We start from the raw sequence: 21,599 nt of genomic DNA, 5'->3' as shown, positions 1-21,599 counted from the left end.
GAGGTGTGAATTTGTGGCAGTGGGCAGACAAAGAAGTAATCAACTTGTATACAAAATCATCTCTGATGCCAGAATAAATAGATCAACACATAACAAGAACATTTGAACTATAAAACAAAGGCCCTTTTTTTATCTATAAAACTTTCTTCTTAAAGCTGGGGAGTTTTTTTCTCGTGAATTTTTGGGAGGAGGGTGTTGGCCCCAAACGCGTCATTCCAAAGGAGTTGCAGTCAAAGTGGACTTCCCCAAACTTGGAGTTTGATAAGTCACTGGGGCAATGTGACTGTGGTGTTTGGGATCCTCGCACATTAAACTGACAGGGTAGCCCTCTTTCTCGAGGTTAGGATTATTTATTTTGAGGCGTTTTTAAAGTATGACTTCCAGAAGTGGAGCGATGGACTGGCGGTGGATCATTTTCTCACTGTTTCTGAACTTTCACTTCACTTACGGGTCTCCCCCCTCTTATGACTTGTTCCATGGAGCTGCATACACTGGACCGGTACACAGACACAGAAACAGGTAAATTACGGGGTTTTATTCTTTTGTGGACAGCATTTTAAACTTTTCAGCTTTTTTGTTGAAGTCCAAAAAACAAGTTAAACGCGGGCGTTTCTTAAACCCCACTGCCCCTGAAGGTAAACGTTGTTGTTGCGTAGTTGCCAATAAAAACGAGATGAAGGTCCATACTCCTTATTGATCGGAATGACCTCAGGCCGGTGGAGATTTAACCTCTTATGGTCATCTGTAGCCTGTTAACACTCACTGGCTTGTATCTGCCTGTGGCTAAATGTGGCTTAAGTTTGCCAGTAATGCTAAAAGGTGATAACATCCAGATAAAGGCAGGAATGCCAGTGATTGCTCTTATCGTTGAGATTCAAGAGACCATTAGTTCATTTGCTATTTAGAGATTAACAAAAACATTATTTTAAAAGTCACTCAAATGACGCAACCTATAGTGAAAGCTCAGTAAAGCATCAACAAAATGGCAATAAATAATGATAAACTCCATTTATGTAGGACTTTTCAAAAACAATATGACAAAGGGCTTGACAGACATAGAAACAGATAAACACAGCACAAGAGGTAAATTGAACACAATATTGAAAAGTAGAAGATTAAATCTATCAGTCTAGACAAAAACAACAACCTTTAATCAAAGCCATTTCATTCAAATGCCCCCTAATTGTGATGTTTTTGTCATCCAACATCGCCTAAAATCCCATATCTAATTTTATAGTATTTGCATAGTAATTATTTAACGTGTTTCGATAGCTCTAGGTATACATCTTGAAGTTCTTGTTTATGTATGCCTCCCTCTTCTTCAGGAACTGGTGTGCCTATGTGGTGCGTAAAAACGTGAGCTGCTCGGTGCAAGGGAGCGTGGAGAGTTTCCAGGAGCCCGTGATGGCCCCCTGCCCAGCATACCAGCCAGACTGCCAGAAACAAGTGACGTGAGCATCCAGGGAGGGGTCAAGGGTGCATGAGATATGCTGTGATACAAAATGTTTCTCTTAGAGAGACCTTGAGGGTATATTCTCTTAAACCAAAGAAAAACTGTACATTTAGATTAGACCAACTGTTGGCTGATCTAAATGCACAGCGTTTTACAGCAAGTTAAATCCCACCAATATGACAAAGGGTTAAACAGGAAGTGTAGCCTTAAACTGATGAATAAACTGCTATTGGTAATTTACCTGAAATAATCTTTCAAGTTACAAAAGTACAGCTAGGATCCACTTTATGACCACTACTCTAGTCTTCTTCCGAATACTCACAACATTCCACAGTATTAAGATGGATTCTCAGTAAAATGAACATGTTACAAGAGTAACAGAAAAATGTGCTGTTATAATGTAATGTATTTAATTAGCTTCAATCATACGTATGTTGCCTTATGTTACCCTATCCTTAGAAAAAGATTATAGAAATACACCAATCAACAGTATACAGTGTCTAATGTGCTTGTGGTGTTGAGAATGTGTAGCCTCGAGCCAATCATGCATTGAATGAAAAATCAGCATTCATCTGGGCCCCTTTCTATTAGATTTATGGGTCAAGATTGACCAATCTTTTGTATATTAAACCCTTTGAGACCAACAATTTATTTTTTACAAGGTAGACCTGACAATTCTGCTTATTTTTTATCCTAGTATTTGAAGGCTATTTAAGCGAGGGGAGCAGGGCACGTAAAAGCTTTCTTTCCAAATTCAGTTTGTGCATTTGGAACAGACAACAGCACTAAATGTTATGATCAGACTTTAACTACAGACTCAGTTAGCTTTACGAGACAGCTGACCTCCAAGGTTGTGAATGGCTTCGTCAAAAGAAGTAAAAAATGTTAGACACTGAATTTTATTGGGAGAGTTTCCTTTTGTCTTTTTCATTTACTACAACTTTAACTTGTTTCCCATGGAACATGTTTCCAGAGCAGCTCTGTCTCTGACATATGTTTTCATAAATCTGCACATTTCTACCACAAGTTTCATCTAGTGGTCAAACATGTGTAATTATCACACTCCCAGAGGCTTCACAGCTGTTGAATTGTCATATGCAGGAGGTCCTCAATATAACATATCTCAATTTTCTGTTGATGACTTTTTCAACATCATAAAAAATAATAGTACAAATCAATTTGATATGGAAACATCATCAGAAGGAATGTCCTCCTAGTTGTATTCAGATGCAGCTTTCACATGGAATGAATTAACGTTGTTGTGATCAGTGCATGAGATTTATTATCAGAAAATCTGAAACGGAAAAGTTATTTGTGTAACTTAGATAAACAGCAATCCGTTCCCCTAATGGTGTAATTGCTTGTTGTAATTTGGAGTGTCCACGCCAGCAAGTATTAAGAGACAGTCAATAACATTTTTACTGGAACATGTTGCAATTATAATATATTTAGCTTTGCGATTTATTATCAGTTGTGAAACACCGCATGCTATCTGTGGTTGAGCTTTGTGATCTATGCACAAACACATCCACAAGAGACTGTGATGAGGAAAGGATTCCTGGAAACAGAAAATTCCCAGGTCACAGGAGACCAAGTTTCCACGTTTCTGCGTAAAGAAAAAAAGATGGCAGTGAGAAAAAAGGTACCTCTGGCTTTTTCCATTTTCTAAGATATGACATTATATTCTGGCTTTCTCTCTTGTAAAGAAGAGATTAAGGAACACAGTTGAAAACAACCATAATCTTAAAGGTTTTCAGTTCCCTTTCTTCCATTTGTCAAGCTGCTATAGTGTTATCATTGATGGAGTCTGTTAGGAAATGTGCTGTGTGATGATTGTTTCAGTCGACTTTCCAGATGTTCTCGATGTCACGACCCCTACTTCAGGGAAGTGATTTCATCTATTGTTTCTTTGGAAACTGTTTGCCTTGACTAGAAAGTTGAAATGTTCATGAACAGAGACAGACTCAAAGAAAATCCCAAAATCCCAAGTGCTTTGGTGATTGCAGGACGCTACAGTTCCCAATAAAAAATACTTGTTATTGGAAGTGTTGTTTTGTTTTTTTAGAAACGGCAGAGTAGCTGTAGCACAACAAGCTAAATAGAGGAGTAACACTCAAAAAGGGTCTGGATTTATCCTAGAAATAAAGCAGCGTTTCCCATTTTATATTTATATTTGTTTGAGATCTTGGTAAAAAAGGTTCCGTCCTGTTTTACAGATACCACAATCGGTTTCGACCCACGTACAAGATTGCCTTCAAATCAGTCACAGAATTGGAGTGGAGATGCTGTCCTGGTTACCACGGTCTGGACTGCAAAGACTTAAAACCAGCCCCGGACCGACAAACAGTTCAGGGAACACAGCCCTACTACCCACAGAATCCTGGATATACACCCAGACACACGCAGAGTAAGACATTTTCTGTTTTACTTTAAGAGTTTTTGTTCATTAATACCACATATTTTCAAGTTTTCAAAGTGTCATTCTTCTCAAAGAGGAGAGATTCATTTGTTCAAATTTCATCTGATTGTAGGGCCAGAGCGGAGAGAGACAGCGCACCATGAAACGAGGCGTGATGGGGGGGATAAGGTGCATCTTCTGGAAGGTGAAGTCCAGCGCCTCTCTCGGATAGTCCAGGATCTCCAGTCCACTTTGACAGGGTTAACCGCCAACCTCCGCACAGACCTGCAAGACGACACAAAGAAGATATTGGTGACGCTTCTCAACAACATGCGTCCGCCAGACAGCTCTCCAGCTGCAGACATCGAGGACAGCCCAGCAGTGCTGGACGGTCACCAGGCTACGAGAGGAGGGATCGTTGGAGACAACGCTATAGACAAAATAGTGACCCGGTTGGATGATCTTAACAATGAACTGAAAATCAAAGATGGCGCTTTGGAGGACCTAAGAGGAACCATGACAAGTCACGAGGGACAGATCCGCGTCCTGATGCAAGCCTCTCAATCTCAGGCTCCGGCCATAGCGGAGTTTGATATTGTCCAGAGCTACGTTGATGGAAAATTTGAGAAGCTGAAGAAGGAGCTGGACCAGAATGTGGAGGAACAGATGGCCAAGCTTCAAAGCTCATGCAATGACAAGGTCAAGACCTGTGAAGACAGCCGTGATGAAGGTTTGCTCAAACTGACCAAGCTGTTGGATGTCAAGGAGACTGATCTGAGGAAGGACATCCGGGCACTTCGTCTGGACATGGCAGCCGCAGATGGACCCATACGGACTCAAAGACAGATTCATCCATCCGAAGAGGAAGAGGATCATAGTGACCATAAAGACCTGTGGCGTGAGATTGACCGTATTGCAGAGGCTTACCGCGTCTTGAATGTTCGCATTGACAACGAACTGGCGCATCTGTCTGCACCTCAGGAAGACAATGATTTCAGTCTAATCCTTGAAGAGATGGAGGCACGCATTAATGTTACGGAGCAAAATGCAGAGACTCATTGTTTCTATATCGAAGAGAAACTTACACGTACAATTTCGGAAGAAGTGGCAGCAATCCGGAAGCTTCTGGAGGAGCGTCTGAATGGCATGGAGGACCAGTTTACGAACATGCTGGTGGAAATGAGCAACAGCTCCTTCCCTGGGATGTTTAGTGACTCCATGGATGCCATCCAGACAGAAGTCAACAACAACAAGTTCCTCCTCCAAGGTTTGGATGATAAGGTCAATGCTGTTGGAGAGTTGTGCTCTGCAGGATGTTCAGGCTCAGGAATAAATGTAGGTGCAGTGAGTTCATCGCCAACACCTAAAGGTCTAGAAAGCATATTTAAGGACCTGACTCGGTACAGGAATGATTTGGACATTCTTCACACTGATCTCAATTCCAACGCGGTGAAGCTCAGGCAACTAGAAGATGTTGTTGAAAGACATTCGGTCACAAATGAACGTCATGTGAAGACGATGGAGGATTTCCAGAAGGGATTGAATAATGTTAAAGATAATGTGCTCGGTCTGGCTGGTGCTGTTACCGGTTTAAGCGACTCCTTAAGCAAATACAACCAGGATATGCACCAAATAAACTCCACATGCTGCCATGCAGAGCAGAGTGGCCCTGGGGGTCGAGGACGGGACAACTGGGCCTCGGCCGTTGCAGTACCCAGCGTCCAAACAGACAACACCAGACATCAGGTGGAGGAGCTGAAGAACATGCTTGATACGCTCAGTGGGCAGGTGTCCTCTGAGCTGAGTCAATGCAAACAGAACACACAGGGTGTTTCCGATGGTATCTCCGCTGTCAATGGACGTGTGACCACACTTGAAAAGGTGTGTGGAAGGCTAGATGGGGTGACTGCCAACATCAGAGAGCTGAAAGAGGGACTGGATAGAAATGTTGGTGGTCTGCGGGACTGTGAGACCAGGATGAACGCCACCTGTGGAAATCATGGAGGAGAGATCATCGTACTGCAGAACTCCATGCAGAGGCTCCAGGCACAGCTGTCCTCGATGGCCAAACACGTGTTGAAAGACGTCACCGCCAAAGAGCCAGGTGAGCAGACAGTTTTGTTGTGGTTTTATGGAATCGTTGGCTGTGGTAATCGCTTGAGAAGGAAGTGACTACAATGATCTAAGGGGCCTTGTTGGCTTTAAGTGACACAAACCAGTTAAAGCCAATGAAAGCCACATTCTATTTATCCATACTGTATGTATTCAACGAGCAGATCCCAGAGTTTGGAACTAATTACAGTCAGCTGGCACAAATTATTGGGTTATTATGTGAATGTTTAATATCTACAGCATTGGTATTTAGCTGTTATTCTATTTTGGACAGGGAGTTAGACAATAGCGTTCAAAATGTAGACTCAACGCCTACAGTTGAATGCTAAGGTGGAGCTTATGAAAATCTATATGAGTGCAGCAGTTGTGCTGTTGCAGCAATATCAGCTTTCAGGTGACCAGTGTGACTGCAGACAGGGTAGGTAAGGGAGTGAGCAGAGCCTAAAGAAACGCATTGAAATTAGTGCACAGCATGTAGGCCTATGTTGCAAAGCGAAGAGTTTGCCATTGAATGGCCAGCATACTTTCTTTCTTTATTAGTATTAGCATTGGCATACACACGGTGGCAACAAACAAAACAGCAAACAAAATTCACACAAAATGATAATTATATCACAATTATTTGTGAAGACAAAGCAAACTGGATTAAACATTTTAAAAAAAAGAGAAGATTTATAAGACTAACGGCCCGTCTACACAGCAGCGTTAAAAAATCTTCCAACGCTTCTGCCCATTCACTTTGAATGGGGTGACGTCACGTTGCCTCGCTTTTCGCCGAACTGCATTGTGGGGAAGCAAAGCGAAGATTTCCAGGATTTCCAGGATGTTCAGGATTCAAAAGTCGAGCAAAATTCAACTTTTGAAGCTGAGGTGGAAGCGTCAGCCAATCAAATCCCGTTTATGCAAATCTGACAGTACAAGCGCTAGCCAATCAAACCACGTGTAAACTGGGAGAGACATACCGCAGTTCATTTCCTCATATTCCAAACGAGAAATTACGGTAGCAAATCACCCGGTTCTTTACGACCAGTAACTATTTACCGGGATACAAACCGGAGGAACCAGGCATGGAGGGAGGTGGCAGAGACAGTGGGTGAAACTGGGTTTTCGCCTGTTTGGGGAGTTTATATATATATATATATATATATTGCTCGCATAAAATCCCCGGGGTTTTTTGCTTTGTATGTCGAGGGCGGGATATTCATGTGATGGGTTGTTGGTCGCGTTGCTCGCAAAAAATCCCCAAGCTTTCAGACACGCCCACCTCCAAGATTTCCAGGATTTCCAGGATGTTCAGGATTCAAAAGTCGAGCAATGTTCAACTTTTGAAGCTGAGGTGGAAGCGTCAGCCAATCAAATCCCGTTTATGCAAATCTGACAGTACAAGCGCTAGCCAATCAAACCGCGTGTAAACTGGGAGAGACATTTCCTCATATTCCAAACGAGAAATTACGGTAGCAAATCACCCGGTTCTTTACGACCAGTAACTATTTACCGGGATACAAACCGGAGGAACCAGGCATGGAGGGAGGTGGCAGAGACAGTGGGTGAGACTGGGTTTTCGCCTGTTTGGGGAGTTTATATATATATATATATATATATATTGCTCGCATAAAATCCCCGGGGTTTTTTGCTTTGTATGTCGGGGGCGGGATATTCATGTGATGGGTTGTTGGTCGCGTTGCTCGCAAAAAATCCCCAAGCTTTCAGACACGCCCACCTCCAAGATTTTCAAGATTTTTTTAACGCTGCTGTGTGGACGGGCAGTTATTCCTAATAAACATAAATTATTTTCTGAAGGACCTTAAATTATATATTTATTGATCATGCACATCCACATGCATAATTCCAAGAAATAAGATACTAAGATAAATGGCTCCTTCTCTTCCAAGTGAGATATCACATGGTTGACTTTTTTTGCACCATGTTTCATAGTTTACACAATTAAATTATGTTTGGAGAATCTGCTTACTGGACTGATCCTGAACTATGTCGCAGGCGTCACTTAATCAAATAAACGTATTCACTGTGTTGTTTACGGTTAGATGAGCAGACAGATACCACATTGTTCATTCAATATGAAGCTACAGCCTGCGCCCAGTTATTTTAGCTTAGTATGAAGTGTTAAAACCGAGGCAAGCAGCTAGCCTTGCTTTGTCCAAAGATAACAACAATCTGACCACCTGTTAATACGTTATGTCTATTCTGTACGTTTTGGTTTAATCTGTCCATGAAATGAAGTATAAAAGCATAAAGTTGTGGTTTTACTGGTTTAATGTGCACAACATTTGAAGAGTTTATTCTATAGAGAGACAGGCTAGATATCTTCACCCGTTTCTAATCTTTTTCTAAGCTAAACCAACCTGCTCCTGGCTGTGGCTTCATATTGAATTTCCTCTGACTCCCAGCACGAAAGCAAACAATGATATTTATTACTTCTACCTATAACTTTTCAGTATGGTCGAAAAAGATATACCTCATGAGAGTAATTAGATATGGATTATTAAACAACTTCACCACGAAGAAGTCTATAGACTCCCACATTAGGGTAGCCAGTCTCTAAAATGAGTAAATACACACACTCCTTTGCAGCTTCCTCTTCCAGCAAGTTTATCAAGTGTGATTAACATCTGTGTAAACACAAACTTTTCCTGAAGATAATCCTCCATATAATGCGTTCTGCTAGCTTGGCTCACATGGAGGCTTGGAGAGGAGGATCAGATCCCATGAATGGCCACAGGGTATTTCCCAGAGAGGGAGGACACGGGTTCATTGGGCCTCCTTGAATATGTCATTCAATATGTCCTAGCACCAAGAGGCAGAGGCCCACATTGGAAACTTCCTGCGACTTAGACTCATGTTGTCCTAAGAATTCCCCAGTTTTTATATGAGGAATTAAATTCTTAAATGTCAAGGTCAACCCCTCCTAACGGGTGTGATGATTTACAGGCACTGTTTTGAGCCTCACTGCTGCTTTATATAAATGTCAGAACACCAGACTGGTTCATCCACTCCCTTTTATGAACAATTTGAGCTGTGAGGGCTTCTCTCATGCACCGTGACATCGCTTTTTTACTCATACCACAAAACTGCAGACCTCAAACTCCCAGTCTCTTAGTACACCATTACACACACACAAACACAGGCTCATACACAATACACCCGCCTCCCTGTCTTTCTCCTTACACATGTACACATACCAGTCTCCAGAGATTCCCGTAGGGTGACCTCAGCCTCATGAGTGGAGTCTGGTCCTCATTAAGGGCCCTGACTCACTGCTGGAGCTAGTCTTGATGGAGAAGTAGAGCTCCACACCCAGGACCAGATGCTCAAGTCTACCTCTCAGCTGTGATGTCATCAGTGGGGCCCCATCGCTGGAGCCTCCCTTTCTCTAACCATTGTCCAAAACAATGGCATGACAGGGACCTGAGGAGAGAAAAGAGGGTGGAGAGGTTAACCAATGTGGTGAAGAGAGACCAATATTTGCCATTGCATTCATTTCCAAACTATTTGATGTAATTTCCCTACATGTAACATTACACCGCACATCTGCCCACGGTTAGACCAGATATTCATTTGAGTGAGCATGTTTAAATGTAGGATATTTTAGGTCGTATGCTAATTAGCTTTCTTGGTGAAAGTTAGATGAGTCAGTTGAGTATGTTAAAGGAGACCTATCATGCTATATTTGAATAATTTATTGTAGGGCCATACCTATATAAGGTATATTTAGACGTTTTTTTTTTCAAAATACCAAACAGAGCATGCATTTTAGCCATGCCTCATTTCGCTCTATTTTGCTCTCCTCCACCCCTGTCTTTGCATGCGCTGCAGCTGACCACGCCCCCCAGCAAAGGAGGGGTCCGAGTTACGAGCGTCATGTTACCATGCTGTTACCATGCTGTTACCATGCTGTTACCATGCCACGGCAACCTCTCATTCCCCTGATTGGTGGAGAGTTGGCCATATAGGCGGAGCTCCTCGTCACTGACGTCACACTATTTTCAAATCTGTATCAGATCCGTTGCAGCCCCGTTTTTAGAGATTTGGGTATGGAGGAAAAGAGAGACGGTTGTGTTTTCTGACACTTGGTGAGTTCCCTGACACACCGGGGACACATATTCATGTATAAAAGACGTACAAAAGTGCATTTGGCATGATAGGTCCCCTTTAAGTATGAAGCTTCTGCAAGGAGCCGGCTAACTTAGCTTAGCATAAAGGCTAGAAAAGGTAAATGACTGCCTGGCTCAAAGGAATGTTTCAACCCCAAAATGACATGCACTGTTTCTAAAACCTTACTATTAAATACACTCCCACTTAGATTGTATACCTGCTTAGGCGTCCTACTTGTCTGTGTGAGGACTGTTGATGTGGAAGTGTGTAAAAATAGGAAGGTTTTTAGTGAAAATGCAAGTCATTTTGGTAAGTATGGTTTCAAAACTGATGTTTGATATATTTTGCATAGAAAAACTAAGCCCCTGTTTACTTCAATTGTCAATTCTGATTCTTTGTTTATTGAGGAGGCTTGCTACAGTAGCAAAACAACATTTTATTGAATAGTTTGTAGAAACACAGGATGAGTTATTTAAATACAAATTATAATTTCTTTGGGTGAAGTATTCCTTTACATTTTCTGATGAACATGTGATATATTTTCGGTAACATTCCCCCAAGCAAATGTCATTTAAACGTTGTTTTTGTATTACGTTGTGTTGATTACATTAGGAGAGAGCCAGGTTAGCCGTTTCCTCCTGTTTACAGTCTTTCACTGTACAGACATCTTCTCATCTCGGCAAAGATGAGAAGATGTCTGTAAACTACAGTCCTCAAAATGTCAATCTCTTCCTTAAAGGGCAAGATCATGATGTTCTCTCTCTTTGAGCTCATAGTCTCTATCCTAAAGCCCTTGAGAGAGGGAGTTGAATAATGTGGCTGAGGTAGAATGACGATTTATTATTTCCTCAAGTTTCGGAAGGAAAGTCTTAATGCAGATACAAAAGTTCCCAGCTCTTCGGGTGTGGTGGTGGAGCAGCGTCTACTGAAATGTTTCCTCTCCGTTTGAGCTCAGTCTTTCCTCGATCATATGAAGACCCCGAGGAGGCCGGGAACACACGAGGTGTTGTAATAACATAACTGAAAGATTAACAGGAATAGCTTTGCCCTTACTCAATATGACTGCTGATTGGAAGTGTGTGACTCTAGAGGCAAAAGTGCTTGCACTGCTTCGCCCAAAGCAGCTGCTGCAGTGGAGGTCTGACGCTACAGCTTGCGTGTTTGTTTTTGCTTGTTTTCCGTAAGAAAGGGAGTTGTGGTTAAGCAACAGGGTCTAATTGCATTGTTAAAAACTTAAACAGAGACACATTAAAGTGACTTTAATACTCTGCAGGTGGGGCTTTAAGGTATTCAAGTGTACAGAATTAACAGGGATCTTTTGAAAACGTCAACTCAAGTGAAATCATGATAATAAAATAGGAAATGCTTTGCTTTTCAAAGAGTTTGAGCATGCTGTTCCTCATTCAGGCGGGGACCTATTCACTTTCTTGTGCTCAATTTTCGTATTTGATTCTCAAGATGTTATTTTTTCTCTACTCCTCCTTGTTTTGGAGGTGATCCCAGTCGAGCTCAAATCACTTCCCGGTTTCTTCCTCTCTCCCGCTTATCTCTGAACTGCTCTCCTTCAACTCCCTCGTCGCTCTTCTGTCCAGTTTTCTTTTCTTCCGATTTGTCCTTCCAAAAATGCCAGAGGACTCCTTTTCCTCCTCTCCCTCCATCTTGTCCTGTCTATCAACAGACGAGGTCTTCAGAAAAGGAAACAAATCCAATCGAGGACAAAATTAAGGCTTTGATTTCATGGATCAATGCTTTGCAATTGATCATTCTGGCTTTATATAGAAAAGACAGGCAGTAAGATTAACTGTCCACCGTGATCAGGGAGTACAAGAAAAACAAGATATCAAAGGCTTCTTGAAGTGAAAGGCTGTCTGCTGGAAAATAATGGAAAATTGAACTTGACACCACCCACAAACACACACTGTATATGTTTAGTGCGAACCAGGATTTTCGAGGCGCTGCAGCAGCGTCCCTAAAGAGATCTGTAGGGCCTCGACCTGAGGTGTTTCCATCTCTGACCCTTGAGCCCATCTGGAAGTCTTCAGAGGAGAAAGGACCCAGATACACAATGGGAGTCCCCAAAGTCTGCCAGGCGGTGCACAATTTCCACCTCCCATCATTAATATCACTGCAGCAAAATGAGGTGGAGAAAAAAAAGTATGTTCAGAGTGTGAGTGATGCATTAATGGTACCACACCCTGCTCTGTGCCCCTTGACACCGTTTTCCATCGCATGATCAGCCTGTGTGCTGCAATATTCCTCCACGCTTTCAGACACTTTTGAACACTCACGCACTGTCACCCCAATGTGTGGAGGCAACAGTGACTACAGCATCCCTCCCCCAGCTGTGTTTCAATCTGCTTTTGACCAACAACATCTGGTTTTGGTGAGGCTTTTGGTTGCACCAGCACTAGTTTGCATGTGTTCCCCCCCCCCCCCCTCCCCCATCTGTGTGTTTTTGTGGTTGCCCCCTTAGTGAGACACAGACTGAGAGCTCATGGGAAATATGCACTCAGGCAACCGACGTCCTGAAGGAGTCGCAGGGAGGAAATGAGGAAGAGATTTCTGATTATCTCAGTACAACATGATTGCTGGGTTTAATTTGTTTTTGATTCTACATGTGGTTTCTGAGTGGCTTGTAGTATCACTTTCAGTAAGAAGGAGTCATTTTGTTGATAATTGATGATGGCTTTCATAATCCAGAGTAATAGGCAGACACTAAATGTAATACCATCGCTCTCAGGTACTTCCATTCATCACTTCGCCACAGTACAAGTTTGAATGTGGAGTTCACTTTTATTAATCGTAATGTTATTGGCTGTGGCAGAACTCACACACATTATTATATTATTTTGTTTCAAAGAGTTAAAAAGTAATTAAATGAATGTTCATTCATGACCTTGGGAACAGTACAATGTCTAAGGTAGTTCGGATATTTTGAAGTGGGGTTGTGTGAGGTATACTTATGTTATAGTCAGTGTATAGAGATGTCCGAAAACCATAGTTCGGAAATAAAGACAAGGAGCAAAATAATTTATATCAGTCTAATTGAAAGCTTTATTTATTTTTCCATACTGGGGATCTGCCAACCGCTATCTACTTGAGTTAATACACTGACTATTGATATATCCCCCACTTCAAAGTATCTTGGGTTTTGTGGTCTTTATCAGTAGATGAGGATACAGAGAAAAGTCTCACAATGAAACAAGGTTGAAATCACCATGAAAAAGTAGACCTCAATATTAATAAGTCAAAGTACCCTTCAGAGTTTTCTTGTAATATTTAGATGCCAAATTTAGAGGCAGCTACATTCGCTCATGCTTCAGCCTCCATGGACTATTGTAAAAACAGCTGATCATATACCAGCTGACCAGCAACATCCAATCATATTCACACAGATGTCTCAGTTGACTTTATACCAGACACCTCTACGCCACTTATACCTTCATATCTACAGCCCCCTTTAACCTTTTTGATATGTTTTCTTAAGATTAACATTCGTAAATTAACAGTAATCTCTCAATTCTGTTTACATTAGATCATTTCCTTGTAGTCATTGAATAATCTGTGTTGTTTGTATTCTTTGAGCACTTCCTCTAAAATCAGAGCCTTTTTCTGCCAAATCTGGCTGTATAACCATTTGGGTTAAGTGGTCATTTCCTTAATGTAAGCACTTTGGCTGAGTGACATTACAGTAATCCTGTTGCATGTACTCCAACCCCCCCACAGGGTTTGCACAGCACTGCAGACACAGCTACATCAAACAAGCCTTTTTATGTAGAAACCCCATGACTGAATTCTAAATATGGCTGGACAAAATCTGCCTGACACCTGGGTTTAAGACACAAAGCGGGTAGTGTAATTATTTTGTTATTTGTCCCCAGGACAGTCTCCCAGCGTCTCTCGCTCCCCTCGGAGGCCCAGGTGATGTCTGCGCCCCCGGGGGGTCTGGCAGGCAGCCAATCGGTTTCCGTTCAGATGGTTCTCGTTGCTTAAAACTCACACAGCCCGCCTGCTTTGCTTTTATGAAGGGTAATAATGATACCGGCTGAAAAAAAACGCTCAGAGGTGCCGTGAAAGCCAGGTCAAATTTGGCTTGTCATCAGAATTCAAGTCGTTAAAGGAGAATTCACAAGAGAAGGGAGGGATGTGAGAGAGGAAGTGGGATTTGTAAACAACCGAAGCTAATTGAAGGCTAGTGCCTGTGCAGTTACAGCCCTTTCTATAACTCTCAATTCTTGTGACCAGATGGTGGTAACAGTATGGTTTATGGTCAGAAAGTGAACTGTAATCATTGCCTCCACCAAGAAGGCGGTGTTGTTTTTAGCTGGTTTGTTGTTTCTTTGTCTGCCTGTCAGTAGGATTACGTCAAAACTACCTGCCTGATTTTCATGAAACTTGGTGAAAGGTTGTATTGTTGGCCAAGTAAGAACCCATTGAATTGTGGAACAGATCTAAATCACGAGGCAGTTACAAATATATTATTTTGCCCTTCTATTTTGACATACTTACGATCTTGCCACTCTGTCATTTTCTTTTTTCTTTCTAAGGAATGACCTTAAGACCAGAGAGGCCGGCTCCTCAGCCAGATTCAACCAGAACCAGAATCCAACAAATCCACATCCCTCTCATCATCCCGCCGCAGCCGTCCAACCCCAGACAGCCGTCCAACCCCAGACAGCCGATGCAGCCTAACAGGCACACAATACATATAGGCCCGCCCATCCACCCGTCCAGCCGCCGGCAGCCCGGCGGACCGCCCGTCCCCCCCCTGGTCCCTGTCCGGCCGGTGGTGGAGACGGGCGAGGCTGGACCCCCGGGGTACAGCCGCAGGGTGACGGTCCGCAGACAGTCTGAGGACTCGTCCAACGTGCCTGTCAACGGATTTGCTGGAGCACCAGGTGAGGACTGAGGGTGGGGATTATCTGCAGCTCAACATGAATGTGTTTTTATGAGTTGTATAAGTATGTGTAAACACCAAACAAATATGCTTTAAGTCTAGTTTTAGTTCCACTAAAGACCACATGGATCAATGGCAGAACACCTGTTTTAGTAATGCTTTAAATGAGTTTACAGTGCATATAAAAATGAGGACATGCAGTACCTAATGGTATGTACAAGGGGAAATGGACAGAGAATAAAGGGGTCACAAAATAAATAAATGACCTGCTACAACACTTAATAATAATAATAATGATAATAACAGGCTTGCCCTTTACGTCCTTTCACAATAGCAATGTCATGAAAAGAAGCCAGACTACTAACACTTACTTAAACATTCACTTAGTAAATATTCAATATAATGTATTGACTAATAATGCATACTTGCATAAAGAGGGAGAAACCTGCCACAGTAATATTCACACCGTATCATCTATAACAAACCACAGCGATTTCTGTGAGTGAAATTGAGTGCATTTTGCAAGATTACACATTTGTTAACTTATAATCTTAGGAAAGTCATTCCAGGTTATTCTCGTACATCTATATATATATATATATATATATATATATATATCGTGTTTTGATTATCTGATGGATCCTACATTAGGTCTCAAAACTCATGTTATCATCATATAAAGTCTTAAACCTGCAGTATGCAGCCTTACATCTTCTGTTGACAATGAAATCCTTCCCAAGTTGGTGGATTTGTTTTCGCAGTATGTTTCAGAGCCATAATGATACATCTTCAGATTTATTTAGGGAAGCCTGGGAGAAAGGATTGGGAGCTGAAATCACAGACGAGATGTGTCTGGACGCTTATAGTGAGAATATTCACAATATTCAATCAATGCAAGACATCATTTGATACCATTCAAGGTCGTCATCAGTCTCAAGAACTTTGGGGTTCATGTTTGATTTTTTAGCTAGGGCTTTTAACAGGGTATTTAATCAAGCACTCTTTAGGGCGTGGCTTCATGCGTTATAATGTCCAGAGTCTGTAATCTATCTCCTTTATCCAGATCTGATGTCTACTTGTTTGAATGAATTGATGCTAAAACTAGAATCTGTCATTACTTCCATGACAAGGAGAATATTTTATGACACAGTGTGATCATTCTGGCACCATGGAGTTGAGTCTTAGCCAGCATTACCACATGTGTGACATAATATATGTCTCTTCCTCTTGTCAACAGTGCTGTCACTTCACAGTCACATCAGATATACTCATTGAAACTGCGTCAGTAATGACAGCAATTGGAATCGGGCCATTTTTCACATATGGAACTTATAAAAGAGGTTTAATTATCCGTGTACTTTTTTTTGTTTTTGTGTCATCCATGCTAAAGTCTTTTACTGGGGCCAACCGATACTCACAGAGCCAGATCTGATTTGAATTAGCGGAACTGCAGATAATGATTAGATAACATCAAACAATATAACACAAGCTCTGATTTATCCTTGGTGTGTAAAAGATTAGAGAGAAGATTTGAAATACACACTTTAAAAAATGTGTTGGTTAAGAATCTTAACCTGAGAACTGAACTTGGAAATTCATGCAAGTCATGAACGTGTAACCAGGTTGAAAATAACCCTTACAGTGAAATTAAAACAAGATAATAAATATGTCATTTAGTTATAAGTGTTGTTAAAATATCTGGTTCATGCAAAGATAACGATTAAAAGATATTTTAACAACACTTATAACTAAATGACTATTTATTATTTCACTGTAAGGGCTATTTTCAACCTGGTTACAAACGTTTTAACTTTTTCAGCATTGAAAGGCAGGTTTTCATACAATCTATTCTGTACAGGGCTGTGAACACTTGTGATTGGTTTGTTTAATGTTTGTTTAATGTCTGTTTAGTGGTTGTTGGTTTTGTTTGGACCTCAAACAGCACATTCATTTCAAGCCTCGGAGGAAACTGTGGGGCCTGTATCTGCTTATCTCATTGCCCTGGAAAACAGCTAAATCAACATCAAAATGATTCAAAAAGCCACAAATAAAACCAAAATGATGCAGTCGAGCTTACAAGCTGTTTTTATTTCTAATTTACACCTCTGCTACTCTATGCCACAGTGTTTTCTCATTAATGTTGGGATGGAAAACCAAACAACTCCCTCTGGCCAGCGCTCCTAGCTTTTCTCCTCAGATGATGATAAAACATGATGTGTTTTTCATTTCTTTCTTTTGCAGGCTATCCTCCTCTGCAGCCTGCATCTTTCAAGCCTCAATCAGACAGCCGCCAAGGTAATGTACTGTAGCACTTAATCATCAAGTTACAACCCTTTGCCTTTCTACTACAAGTCAAATTGGAAAAGGTTGTGAATAATATGTAGCCTGAGAGTGTGGGTGAGAGGGAACTGGATGTGTTTGCTTAAAGGAGATGTGGGCGGACTGAGGAAGGATTTTAGCTCGTCTTCCTCTGTAGCGAGACATGGCAAATATTACATTTGGTAATGATAAAAGCTAAAGTTGCTGAAACAAAGATCTTTTTTTCTTTTCAGCTATTGACTCAGAAAAGCAGACAAAAACACTCAATGTCATACAGTGGTTCTATTTTTTGAAACATAATAATAGACTCATTTGAATGAAACATATATAAAGATAGACGTGGCAGCTCACACCCGGGACTGTAGGAGGTAAGGTACATAATTAACACTTTTATTTTTATACCTTGTAGTTCCTGTAGCTGCAAAGATGCCCTGGAACCCGATGCAACACACTCCCGTTATATCACCAGGTAAAATACGCTCCTCTCAATAAGTCACTGCATCGATAAAGAAAAAGTAAATAAATTATTAGCTCGGATAAAGGATTTGTGAATGAATTAAAAGCTGACACAATACCCACTGTTGCACTATCAGATAATACTTAACCGATCATCTGAACATTAACCACAAAGTATGATTATTTGCAGTGTTCGAATTACCCATTTGCTTTCGGGGGAGCCCTATTTTTCAGTGCACATCCTGCTACTAAATAATCACACGCAAGCTCTGTTGACTGGCGCAGCAGCGCGGATTCGATCAATTGCTATAAAAACACTCTGCTACTACTGCAGACGGTGTAACTACGCCGGCGGCCGTTGTTGAAGCCTGTTCACGCACCGCATTGGCAGGCCTCTCCCTCGGTCTGGAGCCGTCAAACTCGACGCTTACAAACGCCGCTTACAGCCGGGCCAACTAAAAGTTGTTCCGTTCACGTTGTCAATTTTAGACTCCTTCGCTCCTTTGCTTGTGAATCCTAAAGCTGTGACGCTTGGCTGTTTTCGTTTCGGCATATTTTTTTATTACAAAGCCAGAGTTAAACAAATATCAATATGAACATTTCAAATACCGCGCCGGCATCGCCGCCGTAACCATAGTAAGTAACCATAGTAACGTAAGTAGCGTAAAGAATGCAGCGCCGCCACGTACAGATGGCAACACCCAGACATATTCACAAATATAAAACAAATATTCAGAAACTGTAATGAACAATAACTATTATTTATTTCAAGAACTTTTATTTACAGAAACTCAACATTTCTAATCAGTGACACAAATATGAACAATTGTTTTTGGCTCCCCCTGTTTATCTCAAAGTCGGCCTTCAGGGGAGCTCCCCCCCCTCTTTAGGGGAGCCAAGCTCCCCTGGCTCCCCCCCATTTCAAACAGTGATTATTTGTATGATGTATTGTCTTTAGTTTTGTATGATACAGTGATTATTCTCTGTACATGTGTCCGGATAATAACATTTGAAGCCAACATTATTTTGTTGATTTGCCTACCTTAGTCTATTTACCCTACAATAAACAGCTTATCACGTCTTTTTTTTCAGTGACTGTATAAAAAGTGAGTAATGTATCTTTGAAATGAGACAAAGATTGACTCATGCATTTTCTTGTATCAGTTTCGGCCCCCAGCAGTGGCTTTGAGGAGCCCTTTTCCTTCTCTGCCGGCCTCACACAGCAGCCGCTCATTGGAGAGTTTGGCTTCATCCGCTTCAACAGAGTCATCGTCAATGATGGAGGACACTACAATCCACACACAGGTACACAACAACAACAACTAGAAAAATGTGTCGCAGGGTCATTATAATACTTTGCATGGATATTGTTGGGTAAATGTCAGACCAACAAACAATCCAATTGCATATCACATCAATTCAGTTTCTTTGTCTTCAACATTTGTGTTGTCTTTAGTTTATGATAAGAGATTTTCTTCAGTTACACAGCTCTTAATTTCAACAGGCTTTAGTTAAATTGTGTAATTTCTGTAATTGAATTAAATGAGGTTCATCAGTCAGTTAATACAATCAAAAGTAAAACAAATCAAGAGGATATCTTTCGAGTTTGATGTCAAAGAAATGTGCTCATACAAAAAGTACTTTGGAAGACTTCCACTTGATTTGGATAATCATAAAAAATCCTGAGTACATATTTTTAAGGGATAAGGACTGGATTTGTTCCCTATCTTTACAACGTGAAGGCCATTAGTTTGTGCCAAAAACTGTGCCCAAAGACTAACTGTAGTACTGTGAAATTGCGGTTTACAATAAGCACATTAAAGTATTTGGTATCTTTAAATTATAAACAAGTTGAATATCAAAGATAAGCTCACATTTGCAGGTACTTAGTGAAGCCAATTCAAGTATTTAAAAAATAAACCTGATTTGGAATTCTTGTTAAAAGTGTGAATTTTCACATTATCTAAAAACTGGTATAGATATTTGCCCCGAGGTGTATAAAATCATATACAAAATCAATTAGTTATTTTCCTTACCATACTAAATATACTCTCTGGACACATGAACATGAGAAATAATGACACAAAGCAACATCTGTTTCAATGTTCATGTGCACCTGACTATTGTTTTAAGAAATCTTTGACAAACTGTGAACCTATATCCTTTAACCTCATGCTGAAAAACAGGACGCACAGTAACAACAAACATTAGTAGACATGTGACTCACGCATTGATCTCACTCACTCGTCCCTTCTCTCCTCTGCAGGGATCTTCACCGCCCCTCTGGACGGCCGATACCTGATCTCAGGCCTGCTGACGGCGCAGCGGGGGGACCGGGTGGAGGCCGTTTTGTCCGTGTCTAACCGCAGGGTGCAGCGGCTGCAGAGCTCTGCAGGGCCCGGCCAACAGGGGGCCCCCCCGACTGGAGACTGTGGCTGCGGGGGGTCCGTGTCCTTCAGCGTGATCCTGCCTCTGAGGAAAGGAGACCGTGTCGGAGTCGTGAGGACCGGGGGCCGGCTGGCCACCACCGGGGCCCGGGAGACCCTCTCCACCTTCAGCGCCATCTTCCTCTACGCACCGCAGCACAAGTCATAGCTGCAGCTCAGCTAGGCCGAAACAGCAAGGACCAGTTTGATCCCAGATAAAAAGGACTGGAGGAAATAAATGACGAGAGGAAGCAGTTTTTTTCACTGATTTGCTGTGATTTACCACGCAGAGCCGCTGTGTGAAGATCCTCACTTATAAGTTCAGTTAGGAAGTCATTACATTGCATTTCATAAGCCATTTTCCAGATACAGTATATACCTGAAAACAAGAAGCAGGATTTGTTTCTAATATATTTGATGTTGCCCTTTTGTACCTATTGTGAATGTCTTGTGTAAATAAGTGTTTATAAATTAACATAACAAATAATAAAATGTTATTTTAACAAACCTTCTCACAGTCTTAATATACAGTATGCTTAACCTATCAGCTGAAAATCATGCTGTAGGTAGGCAAACCATGACGAGTCAGAGTATGAGACCACACATGTTTTTTATTAAAGGGGCCCATTATGCTTTTTGGAGTTTTCCCTTTCCTGTAGTGTGTTATATAGTATATAGGCTTTTGTGCATGTAAATGGTCTGCAAAGGCTACAATCCCAAAGTTCCCTCCAGACGGAGTTCCCCCCCCCCCCCCCTGCCTGAAATGCCTCCATTGGACTCCTTTGTTTACTTCTGCGCCATACTGACATCATAATGTAACACTGGTGCTTCTATTGGCTAGCTCTCCAACATAATGTAGGTGATAGGCTAGTGACATCTCAAGACCAAACACAACAGAGCCAGCCAGCTAACCAATCAGAGCAGACTGGGCTCTGGTTTCAGACAGAGGGTGAAAAGAGGGGCTGCAGCACAGGCAGTATGATAAAAATAAAAATATTTTTGAACATTAAAGCATGGAGACATACAAATATGAACCTGGAAATGAGCATCATAGGTCCTCTTTAATCTAAGAAACTTTGCTGGCTTCAGAAACAGCACTGAGAAAAATGAGAACCCCCATTTGGGTCATTATGTAAAGTGGGTTAGGATGAAAAATACATTTCCCTTCACCTCACTCCTGAGACTTAAAATATTCCAACACAGCAAACTGTAAGCAGCAGCAGTTCAGATCAGCCTCTGTTAACCTTGAAAGGAGAAAAACACTCATTTCTATTCACCAGTAAGGAATTGAAATGTTATTTGGTTGTGTTATTCAATAAAGCAAACGTGGAATTACCTGAGGTATTAAAGCATTGATATTAACAAATGAGCAACAGGGTAAAAGTTAAATTTCTAGCCTCTGGTTATTGTTGATCCTTTCATGGA

The 21,599-nt window shown here is 41.5% G+C and overlaps 1 protein-coding gene across 1 annotated transcript; it reads left to right on the top strand.

Annotated features, from left to right (window-relative positions):
* The first annotated feature begins 239 nt into the window (after positions 1 to 239).
* Positions 240 to 20,681, top strand: emilin2a (elastin microfibril interfacer 2a). Its single transcript, XM_079651885.1, has 9 exons — positions 240 to 519; positions 1,326 to 1,451; positions 3,670 to 3,860; positions 3,985 to 5,955; positions 14,624 to 14,974; positions 17,215 to 17,268; positions 17,702 to 17,761; positions 18,913 to 19,053; positions 20,015 to 20,681. Exons 1-9 carry the CDS (start codon positions 374 to 376, stop codon positions 20,341 to 20,343), a joined length of 3,369 nt encoding a protein of 1,122 aa, XP_079508011.1. The 5' UTR covers positions 240 to 373; the 3' UTR covers positions 20,344 to 20,681.
* The last annotated feature ends 918 nt before the right edge of the window (positions 20,682 to 21,599 follow it).

Source organism: Notothenia rossii (genome assembly GCF_949606895.1).
Source record: "Notothenia rossii genome assembly, chromosome: 9".
In the NCBI taxonomy this organism is placed as follows: Eukaryota; Metazoa; Chordata; class Actinopteri; order Perciformes; family Nototheniidae; genus Notothenia; species Notothenia rossii.
Note: the sequence above shows the minus strand (reverse complement) of the source record. Positions and strands in the feature narration are given on the sequence as shown.

Excerpts from the sequence above, each read along its gene's own strand:
- emilin2a (XM_079651885.1), top strand. The coding sequence starts at position 374 with ATGACTTCCAGAAGTGGAGCGATGGACTGGCGGTGGATCATTTTCTCA. Across the intron at positions 520-1,325 it reads GTACACAGACACAGAAACAG|GAACTGGTGTGCCTATGTGG; the intron begins GTAAATTACGGG and ends CCTCTTCTTCAG. Across the intron at positions 17,762-18,912 it reads CACTCCCGTTATATCACCAG|TTTCGGCCCCCAGCAGTGGC; the intron begins GTAAAATACGCT and ends TTCTTGTATCAG.